Consider the following 23,757-nt stretch of genomic DNA (forward strand, 5'->3'; position numbering starts at 1 on the left):
TTTAATTTCGTCAAACCCTTTAATGTTTCAACATACTTCTACCTGTTTTGTATCTAAATCTAAGACATTCACTCCTACAATAATCAATATATTTATCTCCCACCCACCAAAAAATATATATAATGGATATTAAGAAATGTATTTATTTTTTTGAATTTTATATAAAATTCAAGTCAAATTTATTAAATTATTTCTTTTTTAATATTAAACATTTAATTATCAATATTAAATATTTTGAAACAAATAAGTGGTGTATTATGAATAATAGATTAAATGATTTAAAATTAGTTTGTTTTGTTTATAAGAGTGATTAAATATTTAAGTTATTTTTTTGTTTATAATAATAATCAGAAGGAGTATATAAATAAAAAATAGAAAATATTATTTCTATTAATTACAATTAGTAAACATTAGTGTATTTAGTAGTATCATAAATGTTAAGGGATGTGTATGAATTTCAAAGTAGTGTACTCGATATTAATTAAATAATACACTTAGTATAATATAATTAATATGACCTTAGAGTAAAATATAGTTAATATGAACTTAAAAATTAAAAGTGTGAATTGTATTAGGACCATTTTTTTTTCTTCAAGTAGATCAATTTTTGTGAAAGCCAAACATAATGAATAATTATATTTGTCATCTTCCCTCGTTATTTATCTTTAACTTAAATGCATATTTGATTTTTCTATTTTAAACGAAATATGATTTTAATCACTCTAATTTTTCATATGAAATTTAAATCTATTTATTTTACCGTCTCTAATATTTTCCTTTAAAATTCAAAATTTAAGCTTTGGGTGATTTGAATCCAAAATTTATATATTAACAAAAGTCTAATCAAATTGAATTACCTTAATCATTTGTTAATTCTATTACGTAGTTTTATTAAATATGTTGAAGTATCACATTAAATCACACAATAACTTGATCATGCTACATCACAAAAAATATCTTAAAATCGCTAAATCTTTATTTATCTTTTTCTCCAAAATCTGAAACCTTTAAATTCCAAAATCTAAAAATAAAAAATACAATATGTTCTTCTCCTAAATCTATATTTCTTCTTCACCAAAATATTTATTCTCTAATTCATGAATCTGATAAATGATTAGTGGTGGCATACCATTTATACCATTCACAGAAGGTAAACAAAGTATAACAACAACAAAAATTTCATTTAGAATACTTTTCCACAGCACCAAGCCCCCCATAAAACTCTTCTATTTTGTTGGGTTCTTCTCTTTACCCTTTTTTCTATGCTTTTTTTTTCGGTTGCCATCATCTTGGAATTGTGCCCCCCAATAATGATGATGTTGAGGAAACTAATTCTTTCCTTTTTCAGTATTATTTATAAATGAGTTATATTAATATGTGTCCTAAGGATGATACTAAAAATATTTTTTTTAAAAATAATATTTAAATTTAAAAATACATGTTTAAACTTATACATTTGAATGATTAATATATACTCCAATAACACATATTATCATTTCTCTTTATAAATTAATGTTCTTAGGTAGGGGATTAGAATTTAAGCTAAGAAAGCTCAATGATGTTAAAACAAAAAAACATTTTTTACTAAAAAAAAAAACCTTTTTACCAAATCAGTGGCACTTTTATGCATAAAAGTATGTTGAATATTGTTATTTTTGGTTATTTGGTTCGTGACAAAATAGAAAAAGGGGAAAGATTAATTTTCCCATTTAGGGTTAGTATATTAATGATCAATAAATAAATTTTGCTCAGACAACATAGATCCATGTGATGACGATTGGTTGCCTACAACGCAATGGTTTAATATAATGGATGTGGAGAAAGATATGAGAGAGAGAGAGAGTTATAAAAGAGTTAAAATTAAGTGTGGAAATATTATAATAAAATGTTAAAATGTTCTCCATGACGTAGCTAAACAAGTTACAATATTACTTCACGTGACGCACCAATATATTTAATAAAATACGTTCACATATACATTAATTTAATTGCCATGATTCAATTTGAGCAAAATTCTTATTAATTCTTCGATTCGGTTGTTTATTCACAATTTGGTTGTTTGATAATTATTTTTATTTTCTATCTCAATAAATAGTTGAACAGAAGCTCATCTCAATTACCTTTTGAGTAGTTGCTTTTATCTAATATATATCTATATAATAAAAAGACAAGCTACTATTTTGACTAAGATCTTTTTAGAAATAGTACTGTTTAGCCTTACTTTTTATTTTTAAAGTGAAAGAGAAGGGAAAAAATCAAACTGAGTCAAACATAATCGATATAAACAAATATGTAATTTTTTTTGTCTATAACAAAAATGTAAATTTACTCGGTGGAATTTACAAATTTAAGATGAAAGAAATTTTTAATTAGATTTTACTTATTTTTCAGCTGAATTTTAAATTACTAAAATTCTTTTATTAGGAAAATCAAATGATTAAAACCAAAAGATTAAAGAATATTTTTTGTTTTTAAAAATAAACATAATTATAATTATTTATTTACACGATCAAAAATTATAATTATAATTATTTATTATATTATATTATTTTATATTGTTAGTATTCCATTTTTTTAATTCAGTGACTACTTTTATTCTTTTTTTTGTTATCGTCAAAATGCACTATTATTTTTGGTATAAAAAATGCACTACTTTTATTCTATAAAAGTGACACAAATAGCTTCTCAATAAATGCAGTTGATTATATGAATCTGTGGTCACATTTGTTTATAAATAACGTGATCACGTTTTTATTATAATTATATGGAGCAAATAACGTGGTCACGTTTTAATAGAATCTGAAAAGTCAAAATTCGTGACATGTGTCGGAGAGAATGGTTGTTCCAAATGCAATTCTCAATTACTTGCAGTCCACACCAAGCATCATTCTTTTTCATTTATATGTCCTTTGTAATAATACTCATGATAAATCATTTTTTTAAAGAGAGATCATAACAGTTTATTTGAGGAATATGCAACAACCTAACAAAAAAGAGAAATAATTTAAACAGAAAAAATAAAACAATATGCGTTTGCCGGGAGTCGAACCCGGGTCTATTGCTTGGAAGGCAATTATCCTAACCGTTGGACTACAAACGCTTGTTGTTAATTCAACGAATATATATTTACTTATAATAAATTATTTACTTATAATAATTCCACTTGTATTATTATTCTTGAGTGCAATTTCTGCATTTGGGGAAGAGGATTCAGAGCTGTAGCTATGGAGACAATTCCTGTGAACACTATGATTCCTTCAACTTCACTCACTCACATCCAAAACAAACACATAGGCTCACCTATTCGTCCATTAATTACAACTAAAACTTCAACTCAATACAGGAATTTTCGTTTTGCTATTCATGCCAAATTCTCTGATACTAATTTTCAAGGTAACCCACTTCACAATTTCTTTAACTAACTCTTCAAAATCTTTACTTTTCACGTTTAGCTTCAAATAAAAGGATTTTAATTGTTCTCTTTATTTTGGGATTGATTAAATATCTGACCGTTTTTGTGATATTATGTTATCAACTGGAAACAAAGAAAGAAATACTCCTAATCGATTTTACCTTAGCCGAAGCTTATTAACCACTTGATTATAACTACTTTGTAACTATCTGAACAATATGAAACTTTTATTATCATAACTATAATAATTATGTCATTTGTTTTGGTCAAAGTATTGGTCATCACAAATTTAATTTTTTGAAGCAACCTACTTTTGGTCAAGTTACAGCTATTATTGGCAAACCAAGCAAAATTAAATATTTCAGTGTGATGTGCATCTAATTATTATAATTGGTTGATTTTTGTTACCAAAATGTGTGTTGATGTCATCTGATTTGTGTATCTACAACATAGGTTATGTAAAACTACAAAATTTGTACTTGCTGATCCCTTTAGTACCTTGGATGTATAGTTGTACTTGTATGATTCTTGGAGTATATCTTGTCGACCACAAAGTAGTTTCATTTATTAATTTCACCAAGGTCATTTGTTAACTATATAACTAGTATTTACTTATGACTACTCTTTGGTTGTTAATATTTTAAAGATGTACTCTGACATAACATAAGATTTTAATTAATTTGTTAGTCTGTGATGCTTCTGATAACTAACTAGTTTGCTCCGCAGATTTCCGGAGTTATGCTAGACCTTCAGGACTTTTGCCAGCCTCTGAAGTGAAAGTGTACACAAATACATCATTTGAAAATATTTTATCTTCACTTAGAGAGGATAGAACCAAATCTTTATTCAGGGTTAAGTTGGGTACCAGCAACTTATATGGCTCAAATATAAGTGATTTCAATGCTGGAATTCTTCTATGCTTGATAGATGAAAATGGAAATTCCATATTGCAGAGAATACCTGTGAGTTTGATGACTTCAGAATCAGAGGATATACTTCATTTCCAAAGAGGTTCTGTTGATGAATTCATTTTTGAAGGTCCAAAATTTGCAAGACTTGAAGCTCTTTGGGTCAGTGTTGAATCGGGTATGTTATTATTGTATATTTGTTTGTTTTTGGAGTGATTAAGATTCAGTAGACATCACCCTTGACCTTCAATCATTTTTGAAGTATCTTTAATCAACATCTGTTTTCCCTTAAATTGTGCAAGTAATGAGGAAAATACCCCTTGCATTATTTGCTAGCAAGCATGTGTAAAGTTAAACTTCATCTGACATTAGGCACACATTCTGGTTTTTAAATGGTTAATGAAGTGTTAGATTTGATTAATAGATATACCAGATGCACAACATTTTAAACATCTACTGAACTTTATCAACCATCAATTTAAATGTGATTAACCTTGATATTCAAATGTTCAAATCTACATGTAGTTGGAACTTGGAACGCTTGAAATCGTGGTTAATAATGTTCAAATTTGTGGTTAATTAAGTTCATTTGATGGTTATTAAGTTATCCAATCTTAGTATATCCATTTTAAAAGTTTTTGAATTTTGTTCAAAATTGATGTTCAAACAGAAAAAGTTATTTTTAAAAACATTATTCAAATCCACCTGCGGCACATCAAAGCCATTTTCCCTCATTAAGATGCCATAAACTCAATACTATAAACATTATTATATATTAGCTGCCCCAACATATATTACATCTACATATTATAAGAGTATTAGCTCTACAACTTAAAATTTATGGATCTGTCACTTTGCAACCAACATCTATTGGTACAATCAATTGAGTTAATCTCTTTAACAATATTCTTCTTCTCCCTCTAAGGTCAGGTCAATGGCGCCTAGGAAGTATTTCCTTAACGGCCATTAGTTGTGAATCGCAACCAATGTTGACAAAAGAAGCGGTGCAACCACAGTACACTGGCTACCAGTATGACTTTCAGGTTGAGGATGCATTGCTTGGTGAAGGAAGTGATCTGTCCATGTTGGAGTTAAGACCTAGTCTAGTGACTCAGCTTGAAGGGACTGATCCTATAAGTTTGTTAAACAAAGGACTACTTTATGAAAGTACCTTGCTCCTCCCAAGTCCTAAGATCTCAAAGGAAGAGAGCACGATGGAATACGCAAATTTGAAATTCTCATTGCTATTTTATGATGCTGTGCTGATATTGTTCGGCACGTCAATTGCTTCCCTCTCGGCTGGGGAAAATATCGGGTTCGCTTTCTTTATTGGCGGGATTGGAGGCTTCTTGTATCTGCTATTGTTGCAAAGGTATGTGGATGGATTGCCAGGTTCAAAATTAATCTCCAGCAATAAGAGAGGAACTGATGCATTGTTTAGGGGGTTGAAGGGTCCTATAGTAAGTGTGGCATTGGCTATAGGATTGGCTGTATTTGTTTTAAAGTATAGTTCAGGAGATGATTTTGAAGTGATCTTAACACCAAAAGATCTCATCGTTGGAATGATGGGATTTCTTGCATGTAAAGTTTCTGTGGTGTTGGCTGCATTTAAGCCTATAACGCTTGGAAAGAAGTTACCAAGTGACATATAACATTATATATACCCTTTTATACAAGAAATACTGCACACAACTCTAATGATACAACTATGTAAGTATGCATGTTAGGCATGATAAGTAAATACAATATGTTATAGTTTTATTAGTTATTTCACATATGGATTTAATTTGTTACTCTAAAACTACTTGACTATAATCGTAATTATCTTAGAAGTCAAACATAAGATGATATGGGATAGTTGATAGTATAGAAAGTTTTACATCAACAACATATAAGCATATATATCAAATCATTTGTATATATTAACATGGTAGATAACTTGATCAACATTGGAGTTGACTGAGTTTTGATATGCAAGTTTAGGCATGAATTTTACGCTTGATTAAGTTTTGATATACAAGTCACACATAACTTGATCATTTCTTGCTTATCAAACAAAACAAAAACTCGATTATTTGTTAGTGTTGCACTTTCTATTTATTTGTTAGTGTTGCACTTTCTATTTTTTATGTATAGAAACTAGGAATTGATGGGAACAGAGAGCATGTTGTCAATGAGACTCAATAATAATTCAAAAGGGAGGCATGTTGTCAATGAGAAGGAAAACAACAATTGAAGTATCCGTAATAAAAAGACTAATGGTAGTTAAGACTTAAGTTACAAGAAAATATTTAAAGTGATCGGGACAATCTTTCTTACGGTGACCGGTTCAGTGACAATTAAAGCATCTCTATTTGCTTTTATTATTTTTCTTTGACTTGGATTTAGACTTAGATTTCTTCCCTTGCCATTTCCTATACTCTCACTTTTTCCTCTTGAGACACTCAAGCCTTCCCCACTATTTTCAACTTTTAAGTTTTGAAGCTTCGTTAACTCGTTGGTCCTAATCGACAATTGAACCTCCTCTAAGGTAATAATAGACTCATTTTCATAAAGAAGCGAATCCTTGAAATGCTCAAAAGATCTAGGTAATGAACTCAATAAAAGTAAAACTTTATGCTCATCATCAAACTTCACATCAATAATTTGTAGATCATCATTAATTTTGTTGAATTTCGTTAATTGTTCCACCATAGATTTCGATTGTACCATTCTTAACAAATAAAGTTGTTGTTTCAGTCATAACTAATGTGCCAATAACTTGGTCATGTATAGCGATTCTAAATTTGTCCATATTTCCATCACAATTTTATCTTTTACGACCTCCCTCAGAACCTTGTCTCCAAGGCACAAGATAATGGCACTTTTTGACTTATCCTTATCTATCATCTCCGTCTTCTCTCTCCGATTGTGATAAAGTGATCGACATATTTGTCTCGTCTTTCAAAGCATTTGCACAAACCGAAATGATTATATCCAGAAAATTTCTCAATATCCCATTTAATACCCATGGTGAACAATTGAAAGATTTGTTCCGTTCCCACAAACGACGTCACTTGTAAATTCAACAAGAAAATTTGGAACAAGTAACAACACTAGAACCAATCTAAACAGGCCAACAAACCAAGAATTCAAAACAATGCAAGAAACTAATTCTAAGTACAGAAAATTCAGCAATCAAACAACCGAAAACATAAAAAGAGATTTGAGAAAATAACATTATAATTGTTGACGCAGTTCGACCCAAAAAGATACCTACGTCTGCGAGAGAGAGCAGCTCTCCGATTCCATTATCGACTAGTTCAAGATGAATAATTCTCAAATCCTCACAATGTGTTTCTCTCAAACCCTCGAAGAATAAAACAAGATGAAATCCAAATTGACAATTTCAATATCTAATCAACCAACCCAACCTAAGGTGTTTACAATGTGTTTCCAACACCCAAAATCACTCACAAATTGCTGATGTATTTTAAACCATCGCACGCACCAAATCTGTTTTATCTCACAACAATTAAACAGATTTTTTCCTTTTGACTTTTAATAAAAACAGAACATTGGTTTCTGTGAAAAAAAAACAAACCCGATTTATTGTGCAAACTAGTCCAAATTTGAAACTAAATTAAAGGCACGTAAACCCCGCAGTTTGTTTTGTATGTTAGATAATAAAAGCAAGAAGCCATACCACACAATTTGGACGTGTCATCTTCGATTATTACAAGAAAGTGTGGAATTTCTTTTGTATGTTAGATGATAAAAGGAAGAAGTCATACCACACAATTTGGACTTGTCATCTTCGATTATGTCAAGAAAGTGTGGAAGATTCATGTTGTTAACATTATTCTTGAAAAATATGTCCCACCATATATTAGGAATGAAATCTTTTTCAAAGAAATGAGTGCCTGATTTAATTTTTAACCTCAGCTACAAATCAGTTATGTAAAGTCCAACTCTCGCACGGGTAACCAACAGCATGCATGTCCATAAATAGCCAAAACTTAGAATTAACATAAATTTTTTAAGAAATAAAATTCATTTCAAGTAAAACAAAGATAACAAGACTACACAAGACCAGTTTAAAAAAAAATCATAAAACACCCATTAGAAGATTATGTCAAAGCATTATCCATCTACATAAACCCATCCCCATTAACGATAATCCTAAAATGAGAAAAGAAAGGTCAACAGAGTTACAAATAAATAGAAAAGGAAAATTTGGAGAAACATTCAAATTGATACATTGCATGCTGGAATAGTACACATGCCCACAATAGCATCGCCTGCTCCTCAGCTTCCTCTTGGAAAGATTCAATTATAATTCAATAATTAATACGTCCACTGAAGCTAACTTTGAAAATAAGGATCAATTTGATTCACAGCTCTGATTTCAACAGGTAGATGAGCTTGCACATTACTGCATGGTACAAGTTGCTGCTGGCAACAGCAACTCAACCAAAGTTGTATATATCATAGGAAGTAGTCAGGGGTTCTCCTGGTTACATCTGGCTCTCCCCTCCTTGGAGCTGGCTCAAACTGGTATTAAAAATTAAGAAACATGTAACTTCATGCAACAAACACTAATCACAACATTGAAGGTAATTTGTCACAGAATAACTATATTGCTTTCAAGTTAGCCAGTTAAAACATAATTAAATAACCTCAACCCGAATGAAAAGTAGTTTGAGTAGGAAACAAAAAAAAAAGCTCAACCTGAATGAATGTGTGTCCTTTGCAATCATCAACTTCAAGGATGGATGCCATGTTCCCACAGCGATAGCAATAATTAGGTGCACTGAATATGGTAACCACCTTTTGATCCTGAAATGAGGCACTATGAATAAGCCATATATCACCACGTATGAAAACAGTAATAAACTAAGGGAGATTAAGTATTTACGTGACCCCAGTTATATCCTTCCATAACCAGCTGGTGAGCTCTAGCAATCAGCTTCAAATTATTTGTGTGGTTAAACTGCTCAGATATGTCCTGTAAAAGCAATACTCATAAACAATTAACAAAAAACAATGACGACATGCAAAATTGATTCAAGATTTATACAGTGAATTAACTACCTGGCCAAATGTGTACCCGGCACCTCTAGGAGAGATTCCCCAACCACAGCGATCATCCGGATCAGACCATAGAAGATCACACATGGGTCCCTCATGAGGAACTTCTTGCACACGATCAAAATTACGAATGTTGTCAAGGGTTTCAATAGATGGGGATAACCCACCATGAAGACAAAATATTTCAGATTCAACCTTCAAAATAGAAGGACGTGTCACTTCAGAAACACTATTTATGGAAAACCCAGAAAACTTGGTGTAATATAACAATATAACAATAGTATTAAAGAGCAATATATTCATGGGTGGCATGTCGTGAAGTTTAAAGAGCAATATAAAACAGTATTAGGAGCATACTTTTTCAGAAGGAAATAAGAGACACAGGTAACTAGAAACAACTTAAAGGCACCCTGCAGAAATATAACTACTTAACAAAAAAAAAAACATGAAGCTGGAAATGATACCAAGATACTAACAATTCGAATAAGAGGCAAAAACAAAATATCCTATAGTTCTATCCAAAATTACGTAATAGCATACTAACCAATGCTGTCAATGGGAAGTAGTCAAACAAATCAGTAAACATCTTCCAAACATTAGCACTACCATACCTGCAAATCAAATATGAAGAATATTCACTGATCCAGGATTGCACAACATTAAATATGAAAGTTTTGAAGTGAAATTAAAAAGAAAAAGATTATAACAACTATCAAACAGAAGAAAAGGACCTGTGCCATAGAAAACGAGTTAAATTAAGCGAAAAGCCTAATTAGCGATATAATAAGAAATCTAAATCAAGTTCCGTTAGAAAAATAAATTTGAAATATTTTATAACTATATACAACTTTAACATGGATATTGATGTGACAATGTGGTTATGTTATTACAAGATGGAAAAATGCAGAAGCCACCAAAGTAAGATACAGAACCCATCATTATTTATGTATGGTCAACTAATTTTGCTTGTGTCTTCCTTTCTTATAACATGACATTGCAATGTTATTAAGTAAAATGGGAGGAAACAAGTTTCTTAAACAAAGTAATGCCATCGTAAGTCTTGATATTTAATATACATATGCAAAATAAAGAAAAACAAACTAGCTTCAAAAACCCTATAACTATATATCAATGACAACATAATTTCATTAAACGTCAGTCACAAAATCGTGTTGTATGTCTTGGTAATTTGAGTGCTAGTTACTACTAAGAGATAAATGGTCTACTACTTTTGAACTTAATACATGACAGAAAATTATGACTTTGTATATGCAGTTGACCCCATCTAGTAGGAAAAGGCTTAGATAATAGGTATTGTTGTAAAACTTAATTCACTAATGCCGTTGTTTCTTGTTGATCCATGAACCAAATCTCAAGGCTTTTCAATCTTAAAAGATAAACCAAATTGCGAGTGCAAAACATAAGCTATGACATGACAACAATCTAGCATTTTGTTTTAACTATTAGGCTATTAGCACACGAAAGTGGGCCAAATTAAAAGTCACTATCTTCCATTAAAAAATGAGATCTTCCATTGAAAAACAATAGTTTACTTACCAACATTCATACACTACCTATCATGAATCATATTTTGATGATATACCAATTAAATCCAAATCTCTGTTAATAACTTAACCTATAGTTTTCTTGCTTTTCATCTGGAATAAAGACTCACAGTTAAAATTTCACAAAATTGTGTTGAATAGAAGACAGTGATAATCAATATCAAAGTTATCTTCAACAAAGGCATCCTGAAAAAGTGAATTTAGCAGGTACTTACTTCCGTAGGCACTCATCATAAAATCCATAAACTTGAGTAATCTGCATCACAAAGTTCATATCATCTATTACTGTTCAAAGCTAAAACATACAAAAACAACTAAACAAACTACTGAACTAGGAAGTCAAATTTACTCAGTACTATAACCTAACATCAGCCACTTAGTAATAAGTTCTAACTCTATAATTATTTTATCAAATTCAATGGTACAATTCTTCAAGACAAACATATTTTGGTCCTCAGAAAGAGTAGGCATCAAATGATTCCGAGATAGAATAGTTTATTTCATCTGATAAGAGTAAAAGCATTCAATTGGGAGCAATATTAACTTTCCAGTAGTATTTGATGGAAAAAAAATTGTCAAGAATTCAACTGATACAGACAATGTCTCTGAGGACTAAATTAGGATTTTAAAATCATCTTATAATACTCTACTGTCAGAAAGTTCATGGATGGAGACTAGAACAAACCTGGCGACTTTCATGATTCCCCCTCAAAATAGTAATACGCTGCCGGTAACGCACTTTAAGGGCGACCAAAAGCTGCATAGTTTAGTTAGTGCCAAAATGTTACTTACAAAAGAAACATCTTTTGGAAGCAAAATAAACATCATCAAAAATATGCAATTTAAAAAATAACAGCTATCAACTTGGAAGGTAGATATCAAACTACCGACATGGTATACAATTCCTACGAGATTTCAGTAGAACACAAGACTTGTGAAAGCATAATGACAAACAAAATACTTCAGTTTCAAATACAAACAAAAAATAGAGCAAAGTATAATAGTTTGCATTTACCGTTACGGTTTCGACAGAATAATAGCCACGGTCAACATAATCTCCCATAAACAAGTAGTTTGTATCTGGACACTACCAGCAAGAAAAATGTACCAGAAATTAGTATTTGACCATCTGATTTCATATTCAAGTAGAAGCAAGAAAACACATTAAAATGCAAGTGATGCTTTGCTAAGAATATTCGGCCAAAATAGAACAGTTCCAAAACAATTCCATAGCACATAAGTACTAAAATTTATAATAAGACTAAGAGACAGAGTATGAAAAACTTCTGAAAGGCAATCAACACTGGAGAACGTTTCTAAATTTAAAACTACAAGACTTTACGAGAAGCTGCTGCATCAAAAAGTTAGAATCAGGTCTGATTGCGCTCAATGAGTTATTGTCAAAGGGACCAAAGATACTAAAAGGACATCCATGTATTCTAATACAACTGGACAAGGAAAAGAAAACCTCCCTGAACAAAAAAATTAAACGACAGTGCCACGTGATTGCAGGACATTACAAGGGTAATTTGGTGAAAATTCAATTTTTTACAGCTATTAAATTACCAAACTTGAACGTCTGGCTGGAACATGAAAGGACTAAACTGTAGCAAAACTTTGAAAAGGGAAGGCCTTTCCACAGTTAAATCTAACTTCACAATAGTGAAAATGCATAGCATTTCCTGATTTTCCAAATATTTTTTAGTTTATACATCTAAGAAGTTTTCATAAATTTAGTAAATAAATGATAAATATAAAAGCAACTATGAGGAAAAATACCTTGCCTCCAATGCGGAAAAGCTCGGCAAGATCATGGAATTGCCCATGAATATCACCACAAATTGTAACAGGACTTTTTACAGGCTGCAATTGTTGGCAAATTTTTTTTTAGTTTTCTCATTCACACAAAACCATCATAAGTTAAAACGGCATAAACTTATATAAAAAATTCAAAACCATCATAAATGAAATCCCAGCACAGCCCAAACAATTAATGAGAACTCCTCATTACTCAACTGACAATAGAGTGACAGACACAAATTGAGGGTGGAAGGGTGCATAATGCTAACAATGTGGGCGCAATAAGAAACCAATGCATAAAACCCCCATACTGATGAGTACAAATATACAAAACATCCTGACAAAAAAACACAAACATACCTGGACATTGCTTTCTTCCATCAAAATTTCTTTCGCCTTATCACACAAGACCCTTACCTGCATATAAAAGTGCAAGTGTGAAGTCAGAGTAGGATCAAAAAATGAACAAGAACCACATTATCTCAATGGCAAAAGAGAATAACGTAAATACAAGATAAAGACCATCCTAAACTACCAAACTGGTTTACAGGAAATAGATTACAGTCTTCAAAGAAATTAAAAAAGTAAAGTAAAATTGAAGACTAAAAGTAAATCTCAACTATGTAAGAGATACAATAACAGTGGATTATCCATAATTAAAACAAATCAGTCAAGGTACAATCCCTTCCTTTGATTGAGAGTACAGATATAGGCATATGTGTAGAGTGTTTGTGGTGCAATAACAGCTATATCACTGTGTGTATACACAGGGCTAGAGAGAGTCGATATCCGTTGGCATTATTTGGAAGTCTAACGTACACCACTTGACAAAATTTAAAATTTCTACAAATGGTAAATTTTATCAATATCAAGTTTAGAAAATTTCTTATGCATAATCTCCAAAATATAATATATTACTGTCAAAATATGTTTCTGTTTAATATCCCTCAAATATAAGGATTCAGTTATATAGGAGTACTAGTAGGGATTTAGTTATATATGAGTACTAATAGGATTTGGTTGTTTAGTAATCTAGTATAAATATATCTGATATATTACCAATATATTTCAAGTTTCAATAAATATAATTTTATTCTAGTTCTTGACATGGTATCAGAGCAGGTTCTGATTTTGTGATCTGTCTTTGTGTTTCACTGCCGCTGCCGGCGGCAGCACCGCTTTTTTCAGTGTTTCAATTTTTTTGGCTTCACAGTCATTTGTCACCATCAACTTCGGCTGCCTTTCTAGCAACCAGCCACAAAGCTACAGCTTCCATCAAAAGCACCGCTTTCCCTGTGTATTTTTTTTTCAATGACTTTTCTTTTGTTCTTGATATGTCCATTCATCAATCACCTGTTTGAAGTTAGTGAATGCAACGTCATCTTCACCGGTAAAAGGGATGCCAACAGATGATTTCATATGCTGCAACAAATCTTGCTTGGCAGCAAGAAGCTCATGGTACTGCTCTTTCAAGGTTTAGGTCACACCAACTGTAGCAAGCAACTGTATCACTTACTGTAAGAATAGCCACTCTGACGTCAGCACCCCCATAAGAATCTGTAGTTGTCTTATGTGATTTAATTGCTGGCAAAGCAAAGGTTGATTCTGATGATATATGCTTCTTGCCAAAAGCCACGGGTCTTAGGTTAGAAATTATGATAGCTGCAGCAGGAGTCCTAGCAGATACAACACTGCCTGTTGCTGGAAACTCCAATAAGGCATTAGCTGACTTCAGACTAAGTAGTCGACTGCTCCTCTGGTGACCAGTGCTCTCAGCGACAAAACCAGGGCTGCTTGTTCCATCATTGTCGGTCCACATAACAGTGGCACGATGATATTCTGGTCAAAAGGGATCTGTCTTTATGGGCTGTTGAAGTCGAGCTTGCCCTCTCAAATGATGAGAATTTATCCACCCTGCAACCTGACGTATAGCAGGGACCACAGAGAGATGAAAGCAAACTGAAGAGCTGACATGATTTCCAGTTAGAAGAATGTTAATTCCATAAGCAAAAGCCTTATCCAAGATCCTTCCTTGGCATTCTTCACCATCCTTAGCGATACCACGGTCCACAACTTTGCAGTGATGTTGTACTGCAGCTACCAGCAGCATGGCATGATTAGAGTCCCTGATCTGACCACGACTTAGATGCCCAGTAGATGGCTCTACAAGCCCATCTCCAGTAGAAAGAACAGCAACAGTTGGAGTAGGATACACCTTTACCGTCGCCAACCAACATTGTTGTCACGCGCGCCCATTTTCTCTATGTTTGGATCTTACGTGCCTCCACCAAATTTGTGCGTGAGAATGCATGCACCTGTCTCCGGCCCCCCTCTGCATGTCTTTTCATGATGTGATGTACTGGTCGTGCCTTTATCTCCCTGAAGCATGCCGCTCTCTCCTTGAAACATATTCAAGTTTAAATATTTTGAGTCTCCAATATTATTGTGTTGAAGCTTCCAAATGCAATCTTTTAGAAGAACGGAACTTGCTTTGTTCAATTGCTTGCCATGAATTTCTCTCAGACTGATGATCAATCAGGCTATCTGGCTAGGCTATATTTATTGCAACTGTCTCCGACTTCAAATGCATCAATGAGTTGTCTTTCCATCTTTTTTATTATTTTGTGGAGCAAAACATTGTTTTCTTGTAGCAAGCTAAAGTTAAGCTTTAGCTTGAGGGGGAGTGTTGTACCATTGCTGCCTAGACGTTTTGTCAATAGGAGGAGGGAGTGTTTGAGTGACAGGAGTAGAATCACCAGGTCATTAGGTGGGGGAACAGATGGGCCAGAATCGCTAGTACCTTGTTCATTCGCCATTTCAGATTCAGCTTGGTTATCGTCTTCAGATTGTGAAAATTGACTATTACTACTTTCACCTTGAGCACTATAAGAATTCAGCATGTTCTGCTAGAAGTTTCAGACTTAGAAACACCTGAAACCTTGTCAGACTCCTTAGATGCTTTACTATTTGCATCCTGTACCTTTCTTGTAATATCTGCTTCCTTGTCAAAATCATCTTCAAAAGGAACATCTTCCACTACGACACCATCGGTATCACTATCATCTCCATGATCAGATTGTTTGTCAACATGCTCGACATCATCCTCAGTACCCAGTCAACAGCTATGAGACGAGTCCCAAACTATGATCCATTGAGTTTCCGAATGGCACTTTCATTGTGGCCCTTGCTTCCGCATAAAACTACCGCCTTTACTGCGGTTTCTATTTTCCTAAAACCTTAGCCACCTTAATTGTGGTCCTTTTGCCGCCTTCATTGCGGTTTCTATTTTCCTAAAATCTTAGCCACCTTCATTGTGGTCCTTTTGCCGCCTTCATTGCGGTTTCTATTTCTTAGCCACCTTCATTGTGGCCCTTTTTGCTGTCTTCATTGCAGCAACTTGAGATTTCTTTTTGGCCTAATTTGCACTCCATAAAATTCCTCCCATGATAATCTTGCAGATCTTCTAACTAAAGGGATAAACAGTAACAACTTTGAAAGAATTGTATTCAAGCTGGGAATGGGGAACACCTATTCAACAGCTTGAGGGGGAGTGTCAAAATATGTTTCTGTTTAATATCCCTCAAGTATAGGGATTCAGTTATATAGGAGTACTAGTAGGGATTTAGTTATATGAGTACTAATAGGGATTCAGTTATATAGGAGTACTAGTAGGGATTTAGTTATATATGAGTACTAATAGGATTTGGTTGTTTAGTAATCTATTATAAATATATCTGATGTATTATCAATATATTTCAAGTTTCAATAAATATAATTTTATTCTAATTCTTGACAATTACAGATTCAACAATTACAGATTCAACAATTGAATTATTAAATTTCCTCAAAAAACTTGAATTATTAAATTGTTGAGTATTTAAGCTTTGTAAATGCACAAGTCTTGCACCAGTGTAAATTAATCCTAATTCTCTCACATACTTGCATACCGTAATGTTTCTATAAAAAAAACTGTATAGCCAATTTGCTGTTAACTGAGTCATGTGATAGAAAAAACGAACTCCAGTCCGATTTTTAACTTCAAAAACAGGTGTTTGGCTTAAAAATAATTGAACCAACCAGAACATAACTGATTGGGACCCGTTGGTGAGGTCCAGTTATCCAATCAGAACTTTAATGTTTAGTTCCGATATTTACCCCAAAAACATTGTCACCAATCCTACAGAGTCACAGAGCAGCCAGCCCAAAAATGCTATTGTGGGGTTGTGGGATAAGAGAATAGCTGCTATACCAATGATCATGGATGCAAGATTAAATAACTATACTACACAGATATAAATGCTGATAAATTTGAACAAAAAAATTAAAAGACATACTAGTCATCAATAACCAAAAGTCACATTCTAGACTCAAAATTACCAACAAGGAGCAAAAGGACTAAAATAGAAAGTGAACATTATTGCTTATCAAAAGAGCACAGAGTCATGTAAAAAGAGGATGCTGAAACAACCAAGTTGCGTGTAGCAGAGGCAAAAAAGCAAGGACCTGAAAACAAAGGCCAGAGCTGCCATATAAAAGGAGGTTTGGCCATAGTGTGTTAAGGCTGCTAGGAGGCAATTGGAAAATAAAACAAATTGAACCCAATATAAACGTGGGATTGAACCGGATTGGAGCTGTCATGATGAGTGGCACCTTACAAATTGCCAATGGCGGCTGGCACAAAATCCGCCACACTATTCTGCCATGGCCGCTATTTAACAATACGGTAGAAAGAACAAAAAGGTGTGAATAGGTGGTGACAACAGAGGCAGCTAGATCTTTTCAATGGATAAAGCATTTTCCAGTTTCCAATTCTAAGTGCTTCCAATTAGAAAGTGTCTAATACCATAAAAAGCCTCCTATAAAAACTAATAGACAATTAAAAAGGGGGGTGAACAAAACAAGGACTGTACTTGTTCAGAATTGCAGTACAAAAATGTGATTTAAAAGGGGAATTTTAAGTGAGCAGAGGCAGCTCTGCGCCGCACATTGGATCTATAGCAATCCAGTTCAGCGCTATTAGCTACTCTGCCAAAAAATTCGATCCAAATTCATGAACACCTAGGCCATGGACCCACCACCCACTAACACGATGCACAAAAACAAAAGAACCAAAAAGGAAATATTTAGCTTGACCATTACAGATGCCTTATGAAATAAGCAGTACATGACCTTAGCAGGGACATTTTCATTCACTAAAAAGTGCAGTCTTAGAACCAACTTTTTTGGTATTTCTCCTTGGTCTTCTTGCTGGCAGCTTCCGCAATTAAAGGGCTCAAAATAACTTTGACATTAAATGCCCAACATTTTGAAATCATCATAGATTATCTGGTAAAAGAACATACAATAGACCAGATGTTTTGGCTTTAGCCCTAACTCAGAGATTATAGGTCCTAGAAGCTCTAAACTTCTTCCAGAAACTCATTGCCAACCAATATCCAACTCTCCTAACCTTTTGCTTTCATGTAAGTATGTATAACCAACAAAAAGTGCATTTTCCACTTTTTAGGAGCTTCAAACGGCGACTGTGTATCTCACTCTGCGTTTAACATGACACATTCATTCCCTATCACTTAGTCTCCTCCCCAATAAAGCTGGTAAATAACTCGTGTAATAATCCAATCTTCCTTCTCCTACTATAAAATTCATATAACCCAATCTGAAAAATCCCTAAAGAACACATGACACAGAAATAAACCGAAGGCATTTCTTCTCCTTTATCAAGCATCCCTCAGTCAGTGTAAACAATCTACCATAAACCATTCCTTAAATACAGAATGACAACATTAATCATGACAAAATGGCCAAGGTCAGAAAGTAACAACCTTTCACCAACCAAAGAACCACACGATACAGTGAAAATTAAATCAAACCCTAAAATCACCGAAACGAATACCGCAAATCTGAAAGAATATGCAACAAAACGCGCATTCTAGTCGCCATTCAATCTAGAAAAACAAGTCAGATTTTCAAGAAAGAAGAAACGGAAATCGATTATCGGTACAACATGCAACAGATCGAATAAAAATAAACGAATCGAGCTACAGTATAAGAATCTATGAAAAATTAGCAAGTAACAAAAAATCCCGATCCGCGAATCAGAAATGTGGAGGAAAATGAAAGGGATTGGCGAAATTAGATTACCTCTTGCTCAGACAAGGGTTTGCACTGCATGAGCTGAGAAATCTGCTCATCGAGATTACCATGGGAATTGGAATCCATGTTGTTCAATTCCTCCTCCACCACCACCTCCTAACCTTGATGTTGATTGGATCAATATCTATCCAGTATTGCAATTGATGGAAACCCTAGATCTCAGTCGGAAAAGCCCTTTTTGCCTTTTTCGGTTAGTTGGTTGTTTGTGGCTTTTAGAGAGAGAGAGAAAATGGTGAAATAAAGAAAGGGTGGTGGTGATGAAGAAACCAAAGCGTTGGAGGCTTCGATTCGATGGACTCGTTTTGTTCGATAGCCACTCCTTTTTTGGGGGCAAAATGATATTTATAATTATTGCAATGCTACCTTAATAAAATACCAGATTCATACTTTTAGATTTTCGATTTCAAATAATCAAATATCACCTTCAACATCTTCGTTCTAATTTTGACGTACCAAAACAACCTACATTAATAATGATATATTTAACAAAACAAACGAAATACTTTTCAATTATTTATTTAAACACACCCAAAATATTATCTATATCATTTGAGTAAGAACGTTCAACTCAAGGTGAGAGAAAAAAAAATAGAGTGTTTGATATCTAATTTTGTGTCAAAACATTATTTATCTATCTTTTAATATTTAATATATTAAGTTTAACTAATAAGAATACAACACAGTTATTTATATTTATATAAATGGTATATTGATACTAAAACAATAAAAATTCACATGATCTATTTTAAAAATATTTCAAATAATCAAATTCATTCATAGTTGATGTTGTATAAATATATTTGTAATATCTATTTTTAAAAAATCCCTAAAGAACACATGACACAGAAATAAACCGAAGGCATTTCTTCTCCTTTATCAAGCATCCCTCAGTCAGTGTAAACAATCTACCATAAACCATTCCTTAAATACAGAATGACAACATTAATCATGACAAAATGGCCAAGGTCAGAAAGTAACAACCTTTCACCAACCAAAGAACCACACGATACAGTGAAAATTAAATCAAACCCTAAAATCACCGAAACGAATACCGCAAATCTGAAAGAATATGCAACAAAACGCGCATTCTAGTCGCCATTCAATCTAGAAAAACAAGTCAGATTTTCAAGAAAGAAGAAACGGAAATCGATTATCGGTACAACATGCAACAGATCGAATAAAAATAAACGAATCGAGCTACAGTATAAGAATCTATGAAAAATTAGCAAGTAACAAAAAATCCCGATCCGCGAATCAGAAATGTGGAGGAAAATGAAAGGGATTGGCGAAATTAGATTACCTCTTGCTCAGACAAGGGTTTGCACTGCATGAGCTGAGAAATCTGCTCATCGAGATTACCATGGGAATTGGAATCCATGTTGTTCAATTCCTCCTCCACCACCACCTCCTAACCTTGATGTTGATTGGATCAATATCTATCCAGTATTGCAATTGATGGAAACCCTAGATCTCAGTCGGAAAAGCCCTTTTTGCCTTTTTCGGTTAGTTGGTTGTTTGTGGCTTTTAGAGAGAGAGAGAAAATGGTGAAATAAAGAAAGGGTGGTGGTGATGAAGAAACCAAAGCGTTGGAGGCTTCGATTCGATGGACTCGTTTTGTTCGATAGCCACTCCTTTTTTGGGGGCAAAATGATATTTATAATTATTGCAATGCTACCTTAATAAAATACCAGATTCATACTTTTAGATTTTCGATTTCAAATAATCAAATATCACCTTCAACATCTTCGTTCTAATTTTGACGTACCAAAACAACCTACATTAATAATGATATATTTAACAAAACAAACGAAATACTTTTCAATTATTTATTTAAACACACCCAAAATATTATCTATATCATTTGAGTAAGAACGTTCAACTCAAGGTGAGAGAAAAAAAAATAGAGTGTTTGATATCTAATTTTGTGTCAAAACATTATTTATCTATCTTTTAATATTTAATATATTAAGTTTAACTAATAAGAATACAACACAGTTATTTATATTTATATAAATGGTATATTGATACTAAAACAATAAAAATTCACATGATCTATTTTAAAAATATTTCAAATAATCAAATTCATTCATAGTTGATGTTGTATAAATATATTTGTAATATCTATTTTTATATAAACAATTAAATAACTATTATTTAGAATAAATTTATCGTTTATTTTTAATAATGATAAGATAAAAAAATATTAATCATTAAAATGGAATTAATCATAAAAAGGAGGACCTAAAGTGTTAATATTTATAACTTAATAGGATAAAATGCAATGAAAAAACTTAAGACATTAAAGTGATATCATTTAATAATTTAAAGGAAAATATATATAGTTTAGCCAAAAAAAATACCTTGACTTTTTAAAACAAAAATCCAAAAAAAAATACATTTAAAAAAATCATAGTCACATGTATTTTGCACGAGATTTTATATCAAAACTTAGATAACATGTCGATATTTAAAATATGTCAAATACTAATGAACTTTCATCTAATAATTTTAAAATATTATTTAATAAACTTAAAATAGTAATTTTATATATAAAAATTTGTAACTCTGCATTAAAAATTTAAATTATTTAACTTTTTAATAATTATTTTATTTAAAATTCCAGCAATTACTCATTATATTACATTAATTCAATTCATGTGCGTTATTAATATTAATTTGAAAGTGTTTTCCACAAGCATCCAACCACATTTTTACTATTGTGTCACTTTACAATAATCGTATTTCCTAAATTATCTTTATAATTATCTATATATGTAGTAAAATATAATTGTAGCCTACATACAAAAATTTGAATTTAATTTACAAACAATAATATTACAGCTACTTTTACATTGTCGATTAATTATATTTTGAGAATAACAAGTCTCGTAAAGAATAAAAAAATCTCAATTTGTTTATAAAGGGATAACTTTTTTATCATATAAATCGATTTTGTAATAATGAGTTAGACAGAATATAAAAAACTTACATGATATCAAAAAAAAATTATTAATACATCGTTATTCTTAGAGATAATATAAATACACGTAAACTCGTAAATTTGATCACCAAAATCAATCTAACTCACATTTTGACTCAACTCATTTAAATTATGGCATAACTTGAAATAATCCATTAAAATTATGTTCGATTCGGATAACAGATTTAACATTTTGAACCCAAGAACCAACGAAAATAAAATTCATACTTATTATAATTAATATAATAAAATGATTATTATGTAATGATAAAATTAAAAATATATTTTTTATAGAGAGAAGATTATAATTTTTAATATTGAAAAAATATTAAATATATACATGTAAGTAAAATTTTAAAATGACAATAACGTTAGTAGCATTGCAGGTTCATGTGACATTGAGTATCTTATAAACACGTAAAGATTAAATGGAAGATACATATTTGTATTACTCAACTCAAATAAAAAAGTGGTGTATGGTGTGTTGTCTTTTGCATTCACACATCCCTTTAATATGTCACTGCATTTCCTCGGAAGGCTTCTGGATTTCTGTTATTCATAAATAATACTAATACATATGAATTGATCGCGTTTTATTTTATAAAGTGTTTATTATTATTATTTTATAATTCCTCTAACGAGATATTAATTTTTGACATTCAATTCATCTATAAGATCAGTTCAATCATTAATTTCCATATGCTTTTGTTTTTAACAATTCTTCTTACACTCTGAATGCAACATTTATTGAAACAAATAGTAGCATTTTTCACATTGACTTTTACCCTTTTTCTTGATTCTCTTTTGTCAATTAAAATGCTTCTTGAAAATTAAGGTGGTTGATGGGATCTAAATGTGTGAATGTGTGGCTTTTGTGTAATGAAATACTTTGACCCTAAAAAGCATAAGGTGTAGCATTTTATAGGTTTGCACGTCATGCATTTAGCATTGGCTCACAGAGTATTCAAAACTCACATATCATAGATATTTATATCAATTTGGTTAAATCATCACTTTCCAAGGTAAATATAATAAAGATTCTCTTAGTCCCATTTATTTTATAAAATCCATTAATTATGTTCATCAACTCTCGATAGTTTTTTTTACAAACCGGGAATGTTGGTGATGCTCTGCATGAATGTGAAAATTTGAAGAAAGAATGATAGATGTGTTGGACATGTGGAGAGTTTATATTGGTTGATGTAGACTCTTTGGACAATCCTATTGGTTGGGAAGCCAAAACTTTATTAAATGCAATATTTAAACTTTGTTTTCTCTTAAATATCATGTTTTTATCAAATTTTGTTTGACTTACAAGTTGTTATATTGATTTCATAATGAAAATGAAAGCTACAATCTAATGTGTATAATGATAAGAGTTGTGATGTAAAAGAGCTTAACTATACCATCACTAGAGCGAGAGTCTTTTTTTCTTTCTATAATCTAAAATTTCATTAATAAAAAGGGGAAAAGCAAAAGCATGAGAGAGCATAGACCATAACTTTAATATTTTATGATGTAAATTTAATGTCACATTGATTTTTTTTCTTCTAGAATTAATTTTATTATTTCATGACATTCTATTTGTAAAGTCGAGAATATAGTAGTTTATTGTATGTTTTAAGGGAATTAATAAAATAAATTACATTTTTTTTATATTTCAATTGAATTAGCATATAAAAATAATTTAGAAATTTAAATTTAATTTACTAAAATTAATAATTTAGAACTGCAATCAGTAGTAAGATAAAATAAAATAAATTTAATAAATAACAATAAGTTTTAATGACAAACAATCATATAAAAAGATATCAATTATTTTACTCAATTTTTCCTAATAATCATTGTAGTATGTAGAAATTAAAAATA

General features: G+C 31.8%; 2 protein-coding genes and 1 non-coding gene across 3 annotated transcripts; 1 reads left to right on the plus strand and 2 right to left on the minus strand.

Annotated features, from left to right (window-relative positions):
* Positions 1 to 3,028: 3,028 nt before the first annotated feature.
* TRNAG-UCC (transfer RNA glycine (anticodon UCC)) lies at positions 3,029 to 3,100 on the minus strand. Its single transcript has one exon. It is a non-coding gene; the product is annotated as a tRNA-Gly (tRNA).
* Positions 3,101 to 3,152: 52 nt separating this feature from the next.
* LOC101509324 (uncharacterized) lies at positions 3,153 to 6,121 on the plus strand. The gene is made up of 3 exons (XM_004504275.4): positions 3,153 to 3,393; positions 4,139 to 4,498; positions 5,251 to 6,121. The coding sequence occupies exons 1-3, from the start codon at positions 3,225 to 3,227 to the stop codon at positions 5,970 to 5,972; spliced, it is 1,251 nt and encodes a 416-aa protein (XP_004504332.1). The 5' UTR covers positions 3,153 to 3,224; the 3' UTR covers positions 5,973 to 6,121.
* A 2,187-nt stretch (positions 6,122 to 8,308) lies between these two features.
* On the minus strand, positions 8,309 to 19,223 carry LOC101509639 (serine/threonine-protein phosphatase PP2A catalytic subunit). Its single transcript, XM_004504276.4, has 11 exons — positions 18,897 to 19,223; positions 13,116 to 13,172; positions 12,735 to 12,818; positions 11,971 to 12,042; positions 11,641 to 11,712; positions 11,171 to 11,211; positions 9,935 to 10,001; positions 9,394 to 9,585; positions 9,218 to 9,307; positions 9,031 to 9,138; positions 8,309 to 8,853 (listed from the first exon to the last, which is right to left on the minus strand). Exons 1-11 carry the CDS (start codon positions 18,972 to 18,974, stop codon positions 8,788 to 8,790), a joined length of 927 nt encoding a protein of 308 aa, XP_004504333.1. The 5' UTR covers positions 18,975 to 19,223; the 3' UTR covers positions 8,309 to 8,787.
* Between the last annotated feature and the right edge of the window lie 4,534 nt (positions 19,224 to 23,757).

The sequence above is a fragment of the Cicer arietinum genome, chromosome 6, assembly GCF_000331145.2.
Source record: "Cicer arietinum cultivar CDC Frontier isolate Library 1 chromosome 6, Cicar.CDCFrontier_v2.0, whole genome shotgun sequence".
In the NCBI taxonomy this organism is placed as follows: domain Eukaryota; kingdom Viridiplantae; phylum Streptophyta; class Magnoliopsida; order Fabales; family Fabaceae; genus Cicer; species Cicer arietinum.

Coding starts and splice junctions, on each gene's coding strand:
- LOC101509324 (XM_004504275.4), top strand. CDS start 3,225: ATGGAGACAATTCCTGTGAACACTATGATTCCTTCAACTTCACTCACT. Junction 3,394..4,138: donor CTCTGATACTAATTTTCAAG/GTAACCCACTTC, acceptor TTTGCTCCGCAG/ATTTCCGGAGTTATGCTAGA. Junction 4,499..5,250: donor TTGGGTCAGTGTTGAATCGG/GTATGTTATTAT, acceptor CTCTAAGGTCAG/GTCAATGGCGCCTAGGAAGT.
- LOC101509639 (XM_004504276.4), bottom strand. CDS start 18,974: ATGGATTCCAATTCCCATGGTAATCTCGATGAGCAGATTTCTCAGCTC. Junction 9,308..9,393: donor CCGGGTACACATTTGGCCAG/GTAGTTAATTCA, acceptor TTGCTTTTACAG/GACATATCTGAGCAGTTTAA. Junction 8,854..9,030: donor AAGGACACACATTCATTCAG/GTTGAGCTTTTT, acceptor TTTTAATACCAG/TTTGAGCCAGCTCCAAGGAG.